General features: G+C 37.9%; 1 protein-coding gene across 1 annotated transcript; it reads right to left on the reverse strand.

Annotated features, from left to right (window-relative positions):
- Positions 1-395: 395 nt before the first annotated feature.
- LOC5571940 (protein peste) lies at positions 396-23,113 on the reverse strand. The gene is made up of 6 exons (XM_001659992.3): positions 22,957-23,113; positions 11,578-11,940; positions 11,206-11,511; positions 1,150-1,946; positions 1,002-1,092; positions 396-942 (listed from the first exon to the last, which is right to left on the reverse strand). The coding sequence occupies exons 2-6, from the start codon at positions 11,701-11,703 to the stop codon at positions 802-804; spliced, it is 1,461 nt and encodes a 486-aa protein (XP_001660042.3). The 5' UTR covers positions 11,704-11,940; positions 22,957-23,113; the 3' UTR covers positions 396-801.
- Between the last annotated feature and the right edge of the window lie 238 nt (positions 23,114-23,351).

The following is a 23,351-nucleotide window of genomic DNA, read 5'->3' on the forward strand; positions in this document are numbered from 1 at the left end:
CTGAAAAATGAGAATTGTTGCAGATTCTGTCTGGGGAATTTCGTCTACGAAAAACGTTGCCGTTTATCTGCCCAGGTATGAGCCTCAACGTTTTAAAGTGTTCTTATGAGGTATTTACTGAGAGCAGTCTTTGTAAATTAAGCAATGCCTTTGTATGGACCGATGCACAAATTCACTGGTTTGACGTTTGAGCGGTGCCGAATGTACTAGTTTCCATGGTCACACAAATAACACGGCTCCGCTCGAATGTCAAATAATGAACTCGTGCATTGATCCATATCGTATGATCAGTTAGAATTCATGGTACACGTTATTTTTTTGCCCACCTCAAACAAATAAAGTGTCTTGATTACCTAAATGGCAAAGGATTTTCGTTCATGAATAAAACAAAAATATATTTACTATCTTTTTATTATTGCTATCTAATGCATGTTTTAGTAACAGACCAGAAGTATTTGGTAGCTATTCTTTACTATTTGCAAGCTTTCAATCATAAACTATAATTGGCACTGTTACTATCTCAATTGTTCTCAGACTTAAAATCATTGTCAACTGGTAATATAATCCTTAATCTCTACGAACTACGTATATTCCGCAAACCCGAAAAGTTGAAGTTGTGAGCAATTAATGCGACTGCACCTACGACTTATGATTATCACGTTAAGGCACTTCACATCCCAGCAGGTGGATTATTAGCTATTTCGAATGCCCACACATTTCCTGTCGAATGTGAGATCATGTTCAAACGATGCCATTGTTGTCTTCGCCATCGATTGCAAGGGCTTCAGCAGCAACGACTTCTCACCGCAGCAGTTCTTCGTACGGAACCTGGCTGCTCCACTTACGGATGCAAATGTAAGCGAAGATACCAACCAGGATGGTTCCCGTCGTCCCGAAGAAGATTGCAATGTAGATTCCCAAAGCCGGAAGCACAAGGGCCATCTGAAACGGAAAGAGCAGATGTTGAAAATCCTCTTACTTCATCGAGTGGTTCAACCTACCTTAGCTTGATTTGCCAATTCAGGAGTCAGAGTTGCTCTTTGGGTGAACCACATCATCGGTACCATAATATCTGGGACATCTTTGTACATGCTACAAAATAGAAAACAAGTTAATGTCCGTTTTGCAACACAGTCTAATGGACCTTACCCGATTCCCTTGATAGGTTGCAGATGCGTGTTGATTTGTAATCGTGCACGGACATCCAAGGGAATGCCAGTATGTGGTTCCATTGCAATGTAGAACTGGTGTTTGGATTTATTAGGACTCAGTCCACTGACCACATCCAGATATGAAGGATCCGCTAGATAAAAATGAGGATAGGAAACGAAGGTCGGCGATCCAAATTTACAAGCCGACGCGTTAAAAACTCCTGACTTAACATCGGGACAGTAGTCAGAATTGCACCAGCAAGCCGCTTCTGGAAACATGGTTCCGTTATCGAACACCCGTTCGTCGCCGACATATTTGTTTCCTTCTACGTCATGGATAGTTATCTGCTCTCCGTACTGAAGCGTCAACGATCGGCAGACGTCCGAGGCGAAGATGGTGACATTACTCTTCAAGCTGTGACTCACCGGCCACAATTCTCCAGTCGTTCCGCGTACTTCGCCACATTTTCCCCGATACATCCCCGTCTGAGCCTGACCGTTCCATAAGGTTAGCATTCCGGTGTTCTCCAGCGAATCGGCTCCCGTTTTCATTGTGAACGTTCCGTCGTACGTGTCGCTCAGGTTTCTGTCTACAAACCATCCGAATTTATCGAACGGAAGCTTCACTGTGTTGTTCAGGGTTTTCAGTAGATCCAGCAGAGGATCATCCAGTCCTTCGAACAACAGATTGCGAACTGGTTTGTTTTCCCAAATTAGGGACCCGTCCAGCGAGAGCAACACTTCAACAGCCATTTTACTTAACGTTGGAGCGTTTCGCATAAAATATGCTGTGTTCTGAAAAGAAAAAAAAAATGTGAACAAATCTTAAGAAATATATGTTTACCCTAAATTGCAATCGGAGCAAGCAGCACCCTCTCAGATTTCAAGATCTACTTTTTGAATGTCTAGACCTACACTAAATAAGTCTCAAAGTATGCAAAAGTTTATCATAGCAAAGCACCGGGACCCGATGGTACATATCCTGAATGTTGCTCTAAAAGCGGTAGTCAATGCGGATCAAGACGTGTTTAGAACCGCGATGCACCGCTGCATCAAGGAATGTTACCGGATGTATGGAAGCGACAGAAATATCGTGCTACTACCAAAAGCGGGGAAACCATCAGGTGACCCGTCGGCGTATAGACCCATCTGTCTACTAGATACGACGGGCAAGTTGTTGGAGAGATTAATCCTAAACAGGCTAGTACCGAACGCGGAAGGTGCGGACGTCATGTCCAACAACCAGCTTGGATTCAGGAATGGTAAATCAACTCTGGACGCTGAGTTGGCAATCGAGTATAAAAGGAGCGGCATCCGTTACTGCACGGTTATCATTCTGGATGCGAAGAATGCATTCAACTGCGCAAGCTGGGAAGCGATAGCCCACGCACTTCATCCCCTCAAGGTATCGGCGCAGTTGTGTAATATTCTAGAAAGCTATTTTGATGGTAGGGTTCTACAGTATGACACAGAGGAACGGCAGAAAAGCATTCGAATTACCGCGGGAGTAACTCAAGGTTCAATCCTGTACCCGCTGTTATGGAATGCGATGTACGATGACGTACTGAGGCTACCCCTTCCGACGGGTGTGTTGGCTTCGCCGACGATATCACCCTAGTGGTCTATGACGAATCAATGAAGGAAGTAGAGTTGACAGCAGCGCACTGTATTTCCATAGTTGAGAGATGGATGAAGTCTAGGATACTAGGACTTGCCCGTCACAAGACTGAGATGGTAGTGGTTAACAACCGCAAGTCCGAGTAACGGCTCGGTAGGTGATTGCATCATTGAGTCCATATGCGATCCCTTAGGCGGCATCCATTTATTACGTAACGCTAATATTGAAAATTTTGAACCCCCTCCTCCCTCCGTAACGCTTTGAAAAATTTAAAATTTATGTATGAGTCGTAACGCTTGAGCCTACTCTCCCCCTCCCCCTAGAGCGTTACATAATTTGTGGACGGCGCCTTAGGCATGGTGGGGTAATGATCGATGACAAGCTCAGCTTCGCTAGCCACGTTGGATATGCCTGTTGAAGGGCATCGACGGCTATACCAGCGCTTTCGAGGATGATGTCTAACAGCTCTGCTGTAATTGCCAGCAAACGTCAGGCAGGCGAGCCGCTATCCGTACTGAAGTATGGAGGACCCGTCTGGTAAAAAGCGTTTAGAACGAACAAAACCCTAAGGCGGTTGGACAGCACATATAGGATCATGTGTTTAAGAGTAGCAAGCGCATACCGAACGGTTTCTAAAGAAGCCGTGTGCATCGTGGCCAGATATAGGAAGATTTACAATGCTTCAACCAAAGAGGTATCAGAGGAGTCCGCAACGCGTGTAAAGAGACAATGCTCAGAGGTTGGCAGCAGAAATGGGATAACTCAACTCAACTAAAGGTAGATGGACCCATCGACTAATATCAAATGTGTCAGATTGGTATAGAAAGCCATGGGGAAGTGAACTTCCCCCTGACGCATTTTCTGTCAGGACATTGTTACTATAGGCAGTACCTGCATAGGTTCGGATGGCGGCCGGTTGCAGATTCTAACAAAGTTATAAACTTGGACAAGCTCAAGGTGGGCTGGTTGGAGTGTCCACTGTATGCACTGAAGCCTCCTTAATTTTGTTACAAATGCTTCGAGAATGGTTTTAAGGCATGGCAAGGCAATGCCCCCGCCAAAAGTAAGATGTGCTGAAGATATGGAAAGCCAAGCGGTGGGGACACATTCATTATATTTGCCGACCCAATCCGCAGTCCGTGCTCGAGCGAAGTATCAATGTAGTCAAAACGGCAGTAACACAATTCATTTTGAAATACTGTAATGCAACTCATAGACAGGAATCAATCTCGGGAACGGAAAGCCAAGCGGTGGGGACACATTCATTATATTTGCCGACCCAATCCGCAGTCCGTGCTCGAGCGAAGTATCAATGTAGTCAAAACGGCAGTAACACAATTCATTTTGAAATACTGTAATGCAACTCATAGACAGGAATCAATCTCGGGAACGGAGACTGATGTGGTGCCACTATCGGGCTATCTCAGCCAACAACGGGTACTGTGTATGAGTTGGTCTTCGCATATAACTACTTTGGGGATAACAAGGCAATACTCAATGCAAAGAGCAGTATCTATCTCAAGTAATAGTTTTGCGATAGCAAAAAATGTCGGCGTGTGCTAAAAATTGGACTCGAAAAAAAATGCGACACTTTGTTTTGGGTGTAACTTTTTATCGCGTGGGGGTAATACTAGTACGCGAAATTTTGGGTAATACTAGTTTAGAGTGCGGCGCACAGTAAAAGTAATGAGACGAAGACCATCGAGCGGCGAGCTGGAGGCCGAAAACCGAAAACGGAATACCCAGAGAAGGCGCCACCTTTTCACCTTTTTCCACCCGAGACGTGGCCAAAAAGGTCGAAGTGGCTCGTCCAGCAGACTATGAAGCCCAGCCCCTACGTAATTTTAGGACTGACAAGCAATACAGTGGCTGGTCAAGCCAGGCTGTCTCGTCATGGACGACTAGACATACATCAAGGCGGACACCAAACAAATCCCCGGCCTCAAGTTTTTTTCGGTTCGTCCTACATTTAGGTTCCGGAAGAGAAAGATGGACAAATTCGCGGAGAAGTACCTGTTGCGGCAGGCGATCTGCGAGTACGGACGTTCGTTACAACCGGCGCCATAAACAGGCAGATTTATCGAGAAGAATGCTTAAGCGCTTGCTGCCCTTCCTCCGCTCTCACCGTGGTCCCACGCTGTTCTGGCCGGATCTCGCTTCGTGCCATTACGCCAAGCCTGTAATGGATTGGTACGAAGCGAAGGGCATTAAAGTGGTCCCGAAGGAGGCGAACCCGCTAAATACACCAGAACTTTGTCTAATCGAAAAGTTTTGGGCGATAATGAAGAATAAGTTGAAGAAGAGCGGAAAAACATTCAAAACCTGTGAAGCTTTGAAGAAAAATTGGGAGAAATTGTGTAATAAAGATGGGCAAAGCTTCACCCAAGATCTCATGAGCAGTGTTAAGAGAAATGTACGAGCATTCTGCTTGGGGGAGGAAAATCCATAAATAAATCATGCCAAAACAAAGCTAATATATAGTTATTTAGTCCCTGAAAAAATTGAGAAATTGGTGATTATTTTTGTGTGTCTCATTTTTTCCGAGTCCAGTCTTTATTGCAGCTGTGCATTCTGAAGGTAATCCGTTCCGGAAATTTCCCATTTGGACAGAAGAATGATAAACGAACTAGCCGATCGCCTGCCATTAGTAATAGCTGGCGACTTTAATGCATGGGTAGCGGAGTGGGGTAGCTGTTGCACCAATCAATCTATTATCGATGTGGCGTTCTGCAAACCTAACCCTACAGGACCATGATCTGGCACGTGACACGCAAGTTATTCTTAAAGCAATCATCGATGGAGAACAGGGCGGCTTGTACGGTGAGCTATTCATTTCCTGAGGCACGGAACACTATGGACCAAGGTGTTGTGATGATTCTATGCAGAGAAAAGACCATCCCAGAGAGAACAAGCCGGCAGTGTACTGGCCATAGGTAACGCGCTTGCACAGAAGCACAAAGATCAACGTGGTGTAGCGTTAAGAGAGGTAAAGTTAGTTCTGGAAAAGGAAATCAAGACTCGGATGTCGCCCGAGATGCTGCGATCAATAATCAATATACTTCACGAGCCTGTGGCCACAAGTGCCGTGGGTGAAATAAAAAAGTGGCGAGAATGACAAACGAAGAGCTTCCGGAGGATGACAAACGAAGAATCTTCCCGGATGTATGAAAGTGCCAGAAATTGGTGGAAGTGGCCATGGCTTATGTCTGTCTTACTATCCGGATAATATTGATGCAGTTGAAACCTGGAATTTTGGACACGTGAGAAACGTTTAAGCGTCGAAGTTACGTCTGGTAAGATGCGCTGTATATCGCACGGAAGCAAACGAAACATTGCACAATTGGTTCCGAGAAACGGATAATTTAGTTTTTCCAGGCCACTGTAAAGCTACCGTTTATTGCTTCAAGTGCAACATACAACCCCTGGTGGTAACACAGCGGGATTCACGATCCAGGAGAGCAAACACAACAATCGTTGGTACACAACTGAAATTTGGTGAGATCGTTTCAAATCATCTATATTATAATGTTTGATCACATTGCACACATGGTCTCCAATTTGGTGAGCTAATCTATGTACATATTCATATTCCCATTCTTCTTAATTTATTCATTACCTTGTATACCATGATGTTCTAAATCATGTTTGATATTTCGAAAATTGTAGTAGCAATTTAACAGCAAACTGTTTTAGTTTTTGTATAGCGGGATTTCATCTCGGTTCAGAGTAAAGGCGTTAAGCGCTAGAGGGGTCTAGAGCCAGGACGTGAGGAGGAAATACCTGTGTCCCATCCCAGAAGAACTTACACCAATAGAGTACGCATTAACTTTCTTCGCAACGCCACTTCCAACGATCTTACCTATAACCCTGAATTGAAACGGTTGTTCCCGTTCCTTCCTTCTTAAAATTGGAAATTTTTCGCCTACTATCATGCTATTCATTCGTGAATAACCTGATCGTCGAAATTTCTCCAGCTGTCTTCAATAACAAAGTCTGCACAGTGGGTCTGGTCATTTTAATATTTGTATAAAATCACTGATATTCTGCAAATATTAATGCTGACAAGAAAATACCTTAACAAATCTAGGTATTTCCAGGATGCTTTTCAATATTGACGGTACAAGCGCTTAGATTAGATTAGATTAGATTATATTAGATGAAATCTATAAAAAAAAATTATATTATTTTGATGTTATATTCGATAAAAGTGAAACATTCAAAGCTGAAAATTATTTATTTACACAGCCAATTCAGATTACCGACCCCAGTAAAATTTTACAGAGTTTTGGCACAACGGATTTTTCAGTAAATTCTACAATTACCGAAAAAAACCCAGTAAACCAAAATATGTTTTGATTGATGGAAATTATTGACTTAGTGAGTAAAATTGCGTAAAAAAGTTTTTTACTGGCGTAAAAAAGTAAAAAAGCGTTTTTACTGGCCTTCCAGTTTCCCATGCTTCATGCTTTGCTTCTCCGGATTCTTTTTTTTTCAGGAATCAATACAAATAATAACCCAATCGACATGGACATGTCCCTTTTTAAGCATTTTTCGTGAGAATAAACATCTATGGTATGCTCATATCTCAGTGGAAGTAATCGAAAAATGTGTGACAAAATCATTATTATTTGGTTGGTTTGCATACAAGAGGCAAACTCAAGGATGCAGATGAATTTATCTCTTGTATGAAAACCAACCAAATTAACCAACGTAAGCACTTAAAATCGTGCTGAGCTTGAGTTTGTCACTAAATTTTGACTACTTACCACGAGAAAGCGCACAATAGGTGCAGGAAAAGTTTGGTTGCCATAGGACGTGTCTCCTGGCGCCGGATGATTTTACAGCAGGAGATTCTCATTTGACACAATCCCGCATGCGCATCATTTTGTTTTGATTTCATTTTGACGAAAAGTCAGTAAAAAACATGAACTACTATAGTCGGTAATTGTTTTTTTTTTGCAATTTCTCATTGTAATAGGCTGTTTTTCATCACGTCAATCTGTCATGGAACGGCCTACTTTCCTGCACTGAAGTATGGAATAGTTATTATGCAACTGAACCAGTGCTGTAATGATTCATTACGCAACGCTTAACACATCAATTTTTCAGAAATTGTAAAATAATGGCGAATGCACTCCGATATAATTTCTGATACCCTTAAGTGGTCTTCTACGAAATTGCAAAAAATATTGTAGGTACGTAACTCGTTGCAGAACTCAATTTTTACAGCACTCGTCGTCGTCCTACGAGGCTTGCCGTCTCATGCTGTAAAAATCATCATTCGGCAACTTGTTCCGTAAACTACTAGCCTACTAGGGTCGATGTACCAATAGCCGCATAGCTAAGAACAAATATTCGTATAAAATCGAAAAAAAAAACGCTAGCGTCATTATTTTTACATCATCTGAGAGCTTTTTATCTTGGTTTTGTGAGAAAAATATGAAAACTACGAAAACTCATATATGTTCATCGCTTGGGCTACTACAGGAATACATGTGCCTATAGTAGCACTATTTCTAATTTCTGTTCCTATAGTAGCACTAGCATCACGGCGTTGGCAAAATACTAATCAAAACCGTATTTTTCACAAAGCTTTTATATTTTTTCTTTAAAGTGTAGGTCAAAGCTTTCGTTTGATGTAAAAAAGTTCTAAATTAATTAATTATTTCGTATAATAAAAAATAATTTCATTCAGTAGTGCTACTATAGGAATATTAGGTTTACTATAGACGCAAGGGAGCTCAAATTTTAAGCAAAACTAATTTATTTCGATCATTTTTTGAACAAAATCAAGCTGTGTATCATCTGTACTTAGATAAATAGCCTCTGACCTTCATGTCAAAAAATATTTTGAAAAGGTTTATAGCAAAACTGCCGTAAAAAGCCACTAGTGCGACTATAGGGGACTGTTCACTAAGGGAACACTGACCCTATTACTGACTTTTAGGCCTGTTCGGTAATGTTGCAAAATTGATTCTGACAGTAACCGTAGTTCAGTCAAAAGTAATAGTAATTTACGGAACAAGTTGTAGAATGATTATTTTTACAGCACGAGTCGTAAATTGAGTTCTGCAACGAGTTACGTACAACATTTTTTTGCAATTTCGTAGAAGACCACTTGAGGGTATCACAAATGTCACAAGAGTTCCAAGATTAACAAAATCTTCAACAACTTCAAACAAATCCCCAATAAGTACTAAAAAATTCAACATCATAAGGACTCCCACTCTTTATATCTGCTTGCTACCATATATTTAGTTTTTATAGAATTCATCGTCATCTGTTCTTATGGCAGGTAATATATTAACATGAACTGGGGAAGTTGATTAAGCTGAAAAATACAATTTAGTGTAAGAATTGCATACAAGGTGTTAACTTCGTTTGTAAAATAACATGGATTAGAAATAGATGCTTTTTCAAATTTACTGCTTTGCAGTAAAGCAGGCATTCGCTATCTTGAAAAGGGGTAAATGCACAGCAAAAAATTGTGAATATTAAGTAGCACTAAATTTTGAAATTGATAGAAAATTGAGGCAGGCTTTTGAAAATATACCGTCTTGATTCGAAACCCGGACAGCTTCAAATTCCGGACACTCTACTTTGTATGGGAAAGATTTCACTCGAAATGTTTCAAAATGCGCCGTCAAAAAGTTCCCAATTTGAATGATGATTTTTATAAACATTTTACATAGCAATCCATGAAAATTTACAATGTTCAACTAGTTTTGACGTTTTTATTACGACTTAGTGCGTTTAATCAATGATTCGATTATTCTGATTGTGTTTTTCAAGAGCTGTCCGGAATTCGAAACAATAATAAAAATAATGAAGAGGCCGAACATTTTTATCGATTAAAGTGAATTAAAGATGTGGAATCCGAATCTTCGCCCACCATTCGAAATTAAAGTATTTGCAAGGCCTGATTACGCTAAAGTTTTGTACAGAACGATTCAATTTATATGTGTAGTGATTAGTTGTACTTCACTGAAGCCTTAAGTGTCCGTAATATGAATCAAAACGGTACCGTTTGTTTCAATCGATTTCAATCGATCATTTGACTTCTCTATTTATGATTTTCATGAGCTGTCCGGAATTGGAATCAAAGTGTCCGGAAATCAAGGCAAAAGTAAGGAAGCGTCCGGAATAAGAATCATAAGAAGTCCACACATTTTCATATATTTAAAATTATTCATGTTGCGGAATCAAAATCTTGACCCACCATTCGAAAGCTATGGGCTTTTAAGGCTCGATGACGCTGAGGAATCATACAAACTGATATATTTTACATGCTTTTTGATGAGAAACGCTTCACTGGGGCCTTAAGTGTCCGTAATATGAATCAAAACGGTACAAGCGTTAGCCAACCGCTGAAGCAAATTTGACCATCTCACAATGGTCGGAAAAAAACGAAGTTTGGCCAAAACTAATTTTATCGCCTTAATCGATGAAATATGTAATCTGAATATGTTATTTGGCGTTTTTATTGTTTCAGAAGGGGTTATTCACATATTACGTAACTTAAAAATAAAAAGATGTTTTTATTAGAAATGCTATCAAATTTGGCTGAAAGCACACATTTTGTTTGTATTTAAACGAGTTTGATCAAGATATGTATGAAGAGTGGTTAAATATATTTTATATAAACTTTGTATGAAAAATATCGTCAAAATGTATGAAAATATTGAATTATTCAAATAGCTCTAACTTGCAAATCAGCAAATTTCAGCAAAAAATTTAAACGTTTTTTGTAAGATCTAAGGATGTATTTTAAAGTGCAATATTCGAAATCGCGGCGACATGACGCGACAAGAGTTGTTTTTCATGTACAAAATCATCAAAATTACTAAAGTATAATATTGAACAGTTTTAAAACTTCAACCAAATATTTTTTTCCATCCTCATGCTCGATAAAAGTGTTGAACCATAAGCTTTCAGATAGTGCGTAACTTTGGGAAAATATTGCATTCCTTAAATATGAATTTTGTACTTTATTTTATTGTTAATTTTTTCATTTTTTTGACTTCAGTCATTTTGACGTTATAAAAGTCAAAGAAATTTAAATTTTAATACAATTTCAATTAAGAATCATAATAATATAATACATGAGGTATATTTTAAAATGATAAAAACCATAAAAATCTCAAAAAAGTGTTTTGGTAGTTTTGGCCGCTCCTCTATATGGAGCCCGACCATTGTGCATCTGTCAACCAATCATGACCCTTCCAACTACATTTCAGTTTAATCCGCTAGAAATTTATATGAACCTGCCACAAAAAAAAGAACAGGTTTATAGTATGAGCGAATGACGCATCTAGGCCTTGAAATTGTACCCATAACCTTCTGATCCATAAACAGCTGGTAATTGGAACCCGGCTTTTATACAACAACGATCACAAAGATTACTCATCCCGCCCGGCAAAGGCTGATTCAACTTACCAGTGAGATAACGTTCAGATTAGTCACGGTATCATCGAGCGATCCCCGCGAGAGTTCGGGATCAAAGTTCCACGTTCGTCGCTGATTGAACGTAACCGTGTTGTTCTCGTTCCACTCCAGATTGATTCGATCGTGAACTTCGTGGAACACGTACGGGCCCATTTCCTCGAAGTGGGGCTTCACCGTTGGGAATTTGTCCAGGTCCTGTGGATTGGTCCAATTGAACAAGTAGACCTCCAGGTACATCGGGATCGGAGTTCGGATCCAGTTCTGGTAGTTGACGGAACCATTCTTGATCACTAGTTTCTGTGGAGGTGGGATATGAATGCATTTGTTACACAAGTAGGTCAACACTAAAGGAGATAAACTTACATCGCGCAACAGTTTAGAAGACATCGACGGCCATAGCGTACCCAGAATGATTGCAAACAGTATCAGGAAAGCTGAACACCCAAACGATACCATCTTCTTTTGCATGTCGGAACAACACGAACACATTGTGGACCTTGTTTTCGCTGTTTTTCAGCTGATATGGAGATGATAACTATACTGGCTGCTTGCCAGTCACTGCAATTGCGCCTAAGATGGGTAAGGTTCGTATCGCGCAAATAAAGAAGACGGTTAATGTGCGCGCGTTTTGTTCTTCAAGCTTGTATTACTGTCGGTGGTGGCATATCACAGCATGGTGCTTGTAGCTTTGGAATCAGGTTACTGGCGTGCAGCTGTTGGGGTGATCTGCAACAGAATGAAAAGAAAAATAAACTTGTTTCAGTTGGTGCTTGAGGAAATCGACACGAATCGGATGCACATTGGTACATTCGACTGTGAAGAGTAGGTGTAGTCATATCTCTCTTTAGAGTGTACTATTTGGCTGCTGCTCAATCAAACTGAGGGCTGCTTGTAGTAATTTGTTTCTTAATCTGTTATGAACTAGTTCATTTAGTTTATCATAATAAAAACTATAAATAGCTATCGCACATCAAACACTGATCACTTGTGCATGTGTAGTCGGACTGTGTGTGGTGAAGTAAATCAACTATGAGTTGAACAAATTATGCCCACTGATAACAATTGTATGGTGAGAGTCATGCGACTTCGGTGTTCAATTAATGTTCAAATAGATGCAAGATCTTCAAACAGGTGCAAGATGTTTAAAAACATTACCTATTCATGTAGGTGCAGTTTAATTTCTGGTTATCATTCCAAAATCAATTCTTTGACTACAGTCGAAGCTTGTTATAACGACATCGCAAGGAACCGTCGTAATAGATAATTGTCATTATAGAGAATAGTTATAACATCATAATATTTTTCAAGGGACCGAAAAATGTCGCTATAGAGAGCTTTTGTCGCTATAAAAGTTGTCGTTATAACGAGCTTCGACTGTATTTGATCTTCTGTTCAACATACAGGGGCGCTAAGGGTCTTTTCACTTTGTTATTTTAAAGAGATCAGGGAACTTGTATGCGGTCTAGAAAGGATTTTTGTTGTTTCTAAACCTTATTTCCCCTTTGTTCTATGCTTCATCTTAGATTATTTGCTCACAGATGTTGGTTTTCGATATAATTGATTTGATTTCGTGTTCCTCAACATTTCATCCAACACAATAGAGGTTGATTACTCAAATCTGTCATTCGTTATGTAAGTGATTTGAAGAAAATCACATCACATGTAGCATGCAGTTGATTCAGTCTCAGTAATGACATAGCAGTATGATGGTTACTAGGGTGGATCATAATCATTAAGTGCTAAAATATTTATTTACGCCTCTCGCATTTGACCATTTTAGAAGAACAAGAAGCTACTATGAAAGTTTGTGTGGAAACCAGCAACTCTAAAGCAGTTCAACGAGATTGAAGTTTAAATATATGTTTCAATTAAAATTCCGGCCGGAATTTTAATCCATTAATTTCTCTCGTTCTCTCCATTGAATAAAGCATGAACAGAAACAAATCAGAAGTGTTGTTTGTTTAGAAACAACAATGTTATGCCAAAAACGAAACTAAAGTTCGGGTGGCGGTAAAGTGGGCAATTTCCTAGGAAAAAGTTATTTCAAAAGTTCAGGTTTGTTGCAACCTGATCTCTATTGATTTGAGGATCTTCAAGTTACTAACGAATCAAAATTCATTGCATATAACGCTATCTATGGTAGAAAATTTAAATATATGCGATTGATTTTTGATTTCCTTCGTAAAGCTTGCAGCTTGTTGAGTTGTTGAGGAAAGATTATTGAAAAAAATCAGGGAAGAACCAGGATATTTTCCAGGAATCTGTGGATAATTTGCTGCGGAAATTTTTCAAAGTATAGCTGGAGGACATTTTACGGTACTATCTGAAACAAAAGAGTCCTATAAGCATTCAAGAATATTCGATGGATTTCTCGTAATGAAATTCATGAAAAATCTGGAAAAAAGAGTTTATGGAGGAAAAAGGATTGTGAGATTTCATAGAATCGTCAAAGAAATTATTTTTAATTTTAATACAACAAATCTTACCATGATGGGAGGGAGATCAAAAAAACTTCCAAAATAGTCTAACATAATTAATGGCCAGCCTCCTCAAAACTCTTCTATAAGCTCTGGAAAATTCTCGAAGAAATTCTCAGTCATTCAAGGAATATGGCATGATTGACCGCCCGCAATTGCTAGTCCGTTATTGCAAGAAAAACTGTTCTTACCAGTCAACATTTTGGTTGGTATAATTTTTGGTATACACCATTCTTTATGAATCAAATCACTCGTATAAAATGCATGGAAATACTACATATATACCAAAATATTACGCTGGCCGCAAGTTATGTAAAGATTACTTTTGAAGACTTTCTATGGGGTTTCTATATATTTTTAAACATTAGGATGAGCTTTTTGGGCTGTTCGAAGCTCTGTTCAAGGAACATCATGATCACAATGTTTCATGAAGCGTAGATGATATCAAACATCTGGATTCACATGGATTTCAATGATTCTTTTAACTTGGAAAATCGTTCAATATTATCAACAAATTCAAAACTTAAGCTTCAACGCTCTTTTGAAGACTAGAACTCATTAATGCTTTTGTTTGGGCACAAGATAGTTGCAATATTTGAGGAATCTTAGGATCTTAGACAAAATTGTAATGTTGCTGAGCTGATAAATGATATCCACTTATTTATTCATGATAGTCATTGGATTGCTGACAATTTTAATAAGGGGTCATGCACAAATTACGTCACGCTCCAAGGGGGGGAGGGGGTCTAGCCAAGCGTGACAATCCTTAGAAATTTTTTGAAGGACTCATACAAAAAACGTGACAAAGGGGGGGGGGGGGTCGAAAAAGTCGAAATTTAGCGTGACATAATTTGTGTACCATCCCTAATCGGTTTCAAGAATGTATAATCACGAATTCACTACTTGAGAAGAACTTGTCATAAACACAATCTCAATCAATACAATACCATTAAAAATTGCTGTGGACGTCATTTACATTACGAACGAATAACACATGATATAAATAAAAAAACGACACAAAAATGTGCTCCTGAGAAATATGTAACTCTACAAATTTAATAAAATTTCTGAAACAATCTCTAAAGGCTGCTAGAAACTTGGATGTAGACGATCAAACCTCTGCAGATATTTAAGAACAAATCTAAGGAGAAATTATTTAATTATTCACTGGAGAAATTCCAAGAATCGTTTCCGAAAAAATCTTGGGAAGAATTGTCAATAAAAACCGTAAGGAGTGTATCGAAAATAAGCTATCCACATACATTTTCGTTGTACGCATGTATTTGTGATGATTTTTTATGTTGTCATTTGCCTGTCAGCTTCCGTTTGTTTATTTGTTTGCGCGGTTCAAATCTTTGGTTTCCGAAATGTCGCGTATTGAAAAGGAAGTGAAAAAAAGGTTCTGGACACATGACTAAGTGAGAAGGGTATTACTCTGCGAAAATTGACGAAGCGCTTTGGAATTCATCATGCAAGTGTTAAAACCATCATTAACAAGTTTGGGGAGCACTATACTTTGGATGAGCTACCAGGAAGAGGCAGAAAACCCGGTTCTTCCAACCCGAAATTGGACCGGAAAGTGGTATCTCTGATCATGAAGAACAAATCGATGTCAATACGTGATTTGGCCAAAAAAGCAGGAACAAGTGTCGGAATGATCCAGCGAATCAAGCAGCGGAACCATCTGAAGACCTACAAGAAGCAGAAAATCTCGAAACAAAGTGCAGAACAGAAGAGGCGAGCAGCAACAAGGGCCCGGAAGTTGTACTCGCGTCTTTTGCAGTGTCCGAATGCATGCATTTTGATGGACGATGAGACCTATGTAAAGGAGGACTCAAAAACCCTTCCGGGTCCACAATACTTTACTGCCGTCGTAGGGGAGGATGTAAGCGATGCGGACAGGTTGATTCAAGTGGAGAAATTTGGTCGAAAAGTGCTGGTATGGCAAGCAATATGTACCTGTGGTTTGAAGTCGACAATTGTTTACACTACCGGAACTATAAATGCGGAAATCTATCGATCTGAGTGTCTTCAGAAGAGATTGCTGCCTTAATATAAGAAGCATAGTATCCCTCCACTGTTTTGGCCGGATTTAGCGTCGGCTCACTATGCCAAAACTACTCTCAATTGGCTTGCGGAAAACGGTATAGATTTTGTTGAGAAAAACATCAATCCACCAAATTGCCCTCAGCTTCGACCCATCGAACGTTACTGGGCAATCGTGAAGAGGGTCTTCAAGAAGACTGGTAAAGCAGCTGGGAACATGCAGGAATTCAAAAAAAAATTGAGCCTAAGCGTCCAAAAAATGTGATGCAACTCTTGTTCGGAACTTGATGAAGAGTGTTCGATCAAAAGTTCGAAAGTTCGTAAAAGAATAGTTTTAATTTCATTCGGTCTTCTTTATGTTCAAGTTAAACCTTGTACAATATAGGATTAGTTTTTTGTTTGAATAAAATATCAATTTTTTACATGATTTGAAAGAAAAATATGTGGATAGCTTATTTTCGATACACTCCTTAGAGAGTATCCTGGAGAAATTCTAGGAAATATCCTTTAAATCTCATCTATAAGAAACCTTGTACGAACTTCCAAATAAAAATTCTCTGGTGCATTTTTTTCGTAAAAATTTTATCATTTTTTTCGAGATGCATACCCGACCAACCAGTCTTCATAATTCTTTATAGAATTTTGACCAACGATGGCGATCGCTAACGGTTCAAAACGAATCTATATCGATCGCTATCGAAAATCACTGACTTGACCGGGTAATTGTTCGGCGTGAAAATCCAAAATTGGCGGCGTGACGTAAAATGAATCGGCGGCGGCGTGGTGCGGCGGCGCACAAGCCTAAGGTAAACCGAGTTCAAGCTTTCAAAAGAACATACTTTGAACAAAAGAAGTGAAAACCAGTGTTAATTGATTAGCTTTATGAAATAGATATTGAGAATCGATCAGGTGAAAATCAAATCGAAAATATATACTTCCATAATATTGGGTTTAGATTTGTTTCGAGATGATAGTACTGTAAAATGGCGTTACGTCGATAAGTGAGGTAACACTGAATGGTAAAGTGTTCCACTTAGAATTTGGCCGCACAAAATATGCGATTTCTTTAAAAGAAAAATAATAACACAAACAATCTGAGCGCATCATTTTGTAGTATTTTTTATTGAACTTTAACAGAAAGATATATGAAAAAATATTCATCAGCGTTTCAGTTTAGTTTTCTAACACAGGGGTTTTCAGCCTTTTTGGCTCGCGGAGCACTTTTTGAAATAAATTTGTTACGCGGAGTACCAGTTGTTCATCATTACTCCGTTTGAAATCTGGATTTTTACATGCTTAAATCAGCCCTATAATTCCTATGAAAATCTTGAAGTGCGATTCATGTTTGTCAATCTTCCATTGATTTTTTTTAACTTAATTCTTTTATAAAAATATTTGATTTATTTTATAGTTTTTTATAACAAGGTTAAACTATGGCAATTAGGTATCTTAATGAAACTGTATTTGTTTTTTCAACAAATATTTCAAAACTCATGGGATGAGAATGGCAAAATTGATTAAGTTAAGAAATACGAATACGGTTGAGACATATTTTTTAAGCCTTTAATTAGTATCTTAATGGATTAAGTTCAGCACTCTCAAGAATATTCATTTTATTGATGAAATCCGTTATTTTTTTAATTTGTGCCACGTTTCCAAAATTTAAATTTTTTTGAAGTTGCATATGCTTCAGTTTTTTGATACGAGGAGAAGCATACCAACAAAAAAAAAACTGTCATACCCTGAAAGTTTCAAAATATTCCGCCAGGAAAAACTGGATTTCTTCCATCAAGAAAACCCCATCTGTAGCTAAAACTGTCACATACAAAATGTAAGAGCAAATTTTCACCGATGAAATATTATGAACCTACCAATTACAAAACCTCAGCCCAAATGTTTTCGTAAAATGTCAGAGGTACATGTAAGTTCAATAATTATCGATATTTTGACACCATGTGTATAAGACTAGTAAAAATTATGTTTCCTTATCCACCACAACGTAGAAAAATCATTGGTGAAGATGAATTGAAACCACCTCTAAATTTTTAAGAACACATATCTAGAGAACAAAACAGTGGTTTTGAATGAAAAACTTTTGAATGAAAAACTTTATCGACTTTCATTTTCTCGCAAATTAATTCGCCAGATTGAATAAATTCTAAATATTTCTAGTTTATGAAGCAAGCTGTAGTATTTCTTTATATTACAGCACAAAAACATGTTGCGAAAAGCGAATCAGTTTTCTACAAAGAGAGCAACGTTGAATAGCAATTAATGAATGCAGATAAGCCCTTATAAAGAATCAATGTTGATGTCAAAGCATTGGTACACATTTTTAAAACTGTCACGGAGCACCTGCCAGACCTTCGCGGAGCACGATATGAAAACCGCTGACTAACTTATCGCTAAATTCCATCCATAAATTTTTGACTAGTACTTATCCTATGACATTTTTCCAAAAATATTTCTAAATAAGGTTTAACAAGGTAAAATTATTGATTCGGAATTTACGAATTTTTGTGACCATTTCTCAAGACATTGTTTTCAAAGTATTCGGGCAGAGTATTCTCACGGCTTCCGCGATCTTTCTTCAATAACTTTTGCAAATATGTATGAACTTTCATGAAATTTTCTCCACTTCATAAACAATTCTTCTGACAAAAGACAACTACAGCAGTCACAATGATTTAAAAGAAACGACCAAATACTGAGTGGAACAGATTTTATAAACTTATAACAAAATGATCAAACATTTATACATTTATACCACAGTATTTTGTGAACGATATAAACCAGAATGATAAAAGATATTTTTACTAAAACTGGGATTGCCGAAAACGGATTAGTCTTGTACATTTTAATGTTTAATTTTCAGTAAAATAAGAGAATTACTGCATAAAATTTAGATTTCTTCAGTAAATTGTGTATATTCAAGCGTGTTCGGAAGTTTCTTGTGATCTTAAAAAAAAAACTAGTAGTAGAAAAATATAAGAGTTGCAAGAAATACACATCAAGAAATAATATATCTAGTCTGAACGTAATTCTCATAATTAATAACTTATCAATGTTTCCTTCGGATAAAACAAATTATAACATTTTAATTATTTTTTAAACAATTTGTGATACATTTATTCAATTTATGATTTTTTACGGCTTAAACTTGCGCACCGAACCTTATCAATAGGGTCCTAATTTTTTTGATAAACCTTGTTTTTATTTAATAACATGAAAGAGCATGTTCTTGCAACTACTTTTGCATTTTTTTCGCTTATATAGTGGCTATATTATATTAAAACTTTAATTTTAAAAATTGTTTCAACTATGAACCTTGATACTTTTGATCATGTTTAACGTTCATTTAATCGATAAAAATGCCACAAGGGTTTTAGTTTTAACAGTAGGGTTGTTCCTATCTGACGGAAGGGGCACGGAAAACAAAATTGTGTTCGCATGTCACGAGTTGGCTTGAGAACGTGTCTACGCATTTGCATAATTCTTTCAGTGTTGGATTTGAAAGAAGATGCAACGTGTTTGTGAGTTAACACATTGGTAAAAACTAGCAGGGAAAAGGGAAACAAATCAGTGACATTTTCTAATCTTCTGAAGGATTTTGGCATGGGCTTCTTAACAGCCTAATGCTGGGCAATACGTATGGTGGGACAAACAGTTAAATACATAAGTTAAAAACCTCATGTGATCAAGTGTTTAGCACCTTTCTTAGATTAAAATTCATGAGAGATAGTCATCGCAGGAAGGTTTTCCACATTTAGGTGTTTTTGCAGATTTCTCTAAAAAAAACATTCAGAATTAAAACTTAAAACAAATCTCTTTTCAAATAAGAGCACTCGTTTCAAGGAATTCAAGTTAAATCATCTTTACCAAATATAAACCAACTTCAATTTACAAAAAAAAAATGTTTCAGGAATGCTCGTTTTCCTCGTAATGTGCAATAACTTAGCTTAAATTTCAAATTCATCATTTTATTCGAAATAAAAGTTTTACATCAATTTGATAAATTGTCCTAAAATATATGTTAAAAGGAGTATTGAAGTTCTTTCCAAAATGTTGTCAGGTTTTGATCATCGAATCTCAACCAATGAGTCCTTAAGCTTGCTATAGTCATTTGGAATCTCACCCATCATACACGTTTCAGATTTACAGTAGGAAACGATTAGGTCATTATGAAAACCCACAGAAACACACAAATTTTGAATAAAGGATATGAAAATTTTTGATTTTTGTAACAAACTTGATTCATCTCATAATTTTGGAATGTATCCAGCAATTTAAGAGTATTAATTGGCACCACTATGTACAGGAGTTTGAAAAAAATCTATGGTAGTTATCGAACCCGCCGTTTCCGGATTATCAATCCTCAGAGATGGCGAACACGATACGAAATGAAAATCTTATGATGATCAATAGTTTTTTTTTATTAATAATCAAATGTGTTGTTAACGGCGGCATAGCCAAATTTTTTTTGAATTTAGTGTCGTTTCATACAAAACATTTGTTCCTAAATTTTCGGCTATTTGGGGGGGAGGGGGATTTAATCCTAACCCCCCGTGGGTACGCCACTGGTTCTGACTATGGCAAACTGCGGGACGACTGGAAAGTTAAGGGTTAAACATGCTCCGTGTAAACGACTTTAAATGTTTTTTTGCAAGAACCCATCAAATAGTGCGTTTTTCAAAGTTTCGATAGTGGTTCATTGACTATTGAAGTATGATGTATAACATAATTTCTACAAATCAGAATGTTTCTCTGAAAATGAAAGGGCCCAACCAGAGTCTATGAATGGAGAGTTGCGCGAAGAGACTTCTTTGAATGGTTGTTCTTCTTCGTCTTCGAAAATATCCCCTATCTGTTTTGCTGGTCTGCCCGATAGGTAGACGGTTTGACAGTTCGATAGGTAGATTTGGTTTCACTCTTCGCGCAACTCTCCATTCATACACTCTGGGCCCAACTAACCAACAACTTTGTAGAAGACAGTGATTGTCTGAAGTTTGATTCCAAAGCTCTAAATGCATATTTCTCGCATAACTTCTGATCTCGCCCTAAAAGCCATTGGTAACCATGTGTGTAGCTCGTTGTTTCTGAGCAATTGAATGGATTTTCATGTTATTTAACAACGCTATGGGAAAGAAAGGATCATTATCTACCTGCCTGTGATGTTGGTTTGGATGCTTATTGTTTCTTGTGCTCAGAAACAACAAGCTACACTCGTGGCTACCAATGGCTTTTAGGGCGTTATCTCAGAGTATGCGAGATTTCCTCATAATTTTGCTTCCTGCACCACAGCGCGTTGAAATCTTTGGCATATAGCTATAAAACGACAAATTTGACTTAACAAAATTCAGAGAATAGATCTTTTAAGTTAAAAACAAGTATTTTCTGATCTATGCTTGCATTCATCGTGCATCCACCCTATAAAAATACCTAAATGGAAAAGCGTAAGCACTTAAACGCAAATGATCACTTTGGCTTTCGATACGACCGGTGTACAGTCATCCCACATTTGTGGATCAACAAATCATAACTAATAATAATCGTGACGCTGCACAAAACAGAATTACCAGTCTGGTACTGCAGAATAAAGTGGTTTCCATGAATCTCTATCTTCTTCTTCTTTAGGCGTTGTCCAACTGGGACAGAATCTGCTTCTCAGCTTAGAGTTCTTATGAGAACTTCCACAGTTATTAACGGAGAGCTTTCTTTGCCAATTGATAGCGGAATAGCTGCGCGTTTACCGTTATGGCTATTTTTATGATACATACATCAAATTTCACCAGTATATGCGAAAAAGTGACGAATTCATGACAATTTTTAAAAAAATCTCCATCCTACAGATGTTGATCAGAAGACTCATGAATCTAACGGTCCCATATTCTGAATAAGAGCACTACAACAGCAGTTGGTTATATGGGAGGTGTTTTTATGGAAGCAAACGTTTTGGAGATTGTTTTGATTCGCCTAATTTTTATACATAACTGTGGTATCGCTTCCACTGGCCCGCATGTATGAATTATAGTTTCTAGGAATATCGTTGGCATTTCATCTCCAGTGACAGAATAAAATGTGTAAAAGTACATTGCAATTAAACGCGAAGCTGTTACGTCTATCAGTTAATGCAAGAAAAGTGTGTTTTGCGTACCTAATTGCAAATCTATTTGTTGAGAAATTCCGGTTTATATAAACACTGATCCATATCTGTGGGTTATCCATAAGTGTGGGACGACTGTACCAGTTCACCTACATAGCAAAAGTCTTATACTACTACTGGCTACAGGTAATAAATGCCGATCGACCTTGGCGACGGGTCCGAACTGAACGGAGGAATGTCCGACAGATATCTCTCTAGGTGCAGTGTGTGTGCTTCGAGTCACATGCTTTAAATTCCTTTATGATAAATTTTCTGACTGGATTGCAATGTAATGTTTTGAGGTGTCCCAACTTTTCGAACATTCTTTATGTAAGGTCCTGATAAGCATTCTTCGTGATTTTTGTTTTACTTTCATTTTCGTACAGCCACACAGTAAAACAAAACATACATGATTGATACTTGAGACCGTTATGCGAATAGTTTGTAAGTATACACAATGCAATAAAAACGCATACGTATCTGATGAACTTTTAAGAGATGCAATCGTTGCGGGGTTCCGTAACTTCAACTTCTATCGGCTTCTATCTTTTGATTGCTGTACTTAGTGTTAATACTAGTAAGCAAAACCTTGCACATTAATAGTGCTAATATCGCTAATTATTATCAAAGGTGTCTTGCCCCTAGTTGTAACCCTTGCTTCAGCCTTGCACAAGTGTTATCACAATCTAAATCTTATCGCCTTTGCTGCTTGCTGATAACAATATACTCGCATCGAAGGATGATTGCTGTCCATGAATAGCAATACTTCTTCCTGTGAATGTTTTGCATTTGCCTTGCCTCGCTCACTTCGTACGCAAATTGAGTTCAATATATTGGCCAGGGCTACGCAATTATTTACGTTGTTTGTTGCATTGCCTTTTTATTTATTCATGCTTTGGAACAGCTCCTATGGTTCTCACTTACTCGATTCTGTTTGTACTTTGTGGGCTTTAATTGCATTATATTTCATTTTTACCCATTTTGAATATTGCACATTATATTGCATTTGGGAGATATGCACAATACCACTGAAATTACGCGCAGATACAATTGATTCGATTATTCCGCATAACTCACATTTTTCAACACATCATCCTTGATGGTTACTGATATTCATTCAAACTTTTGAATCACGAACTTCACGGATTTCACTCGGTTTCGACCTCGACGCTCTCACATATGTATACGGCTCGTTTGCTGTGAATGAAGTAAAGCTCGTCGACAGATTGTTGCCGCAATCTGTTATGAAGCGCGTTCAGTCGTCAGGGGTGCCATCAAATATCACGCAACGTGCCTAGGGGAGAATGTTTCGTATTTTTCCCGTTCTTCAAAATGGATGTAATAGTACTTAAGTTTTTATAATTCTAACAGTATTTAGTATTAAATGGAATTATTTGAAGACTTTTAGTTATGCACGTTACTTACCTCTTGATATTCTGTAACTCGATATTTCTCGTAACTCATTGCAATGC

Source organism: Aedes aegypti, chromosome 2, assembly GCF_002204515.2.
Source record: "Aedes aegypti strain LVP_AGWG chromosome 2, AaegL5.0 Primary Assembly, whole genome shotgun sequence".
Classification (NCBI taxonomy): Eukaryota; Metazoa; Arthropoda; class Insecta; order Diptera; family Culicidae; genus Aedes; species Aedes aegypti.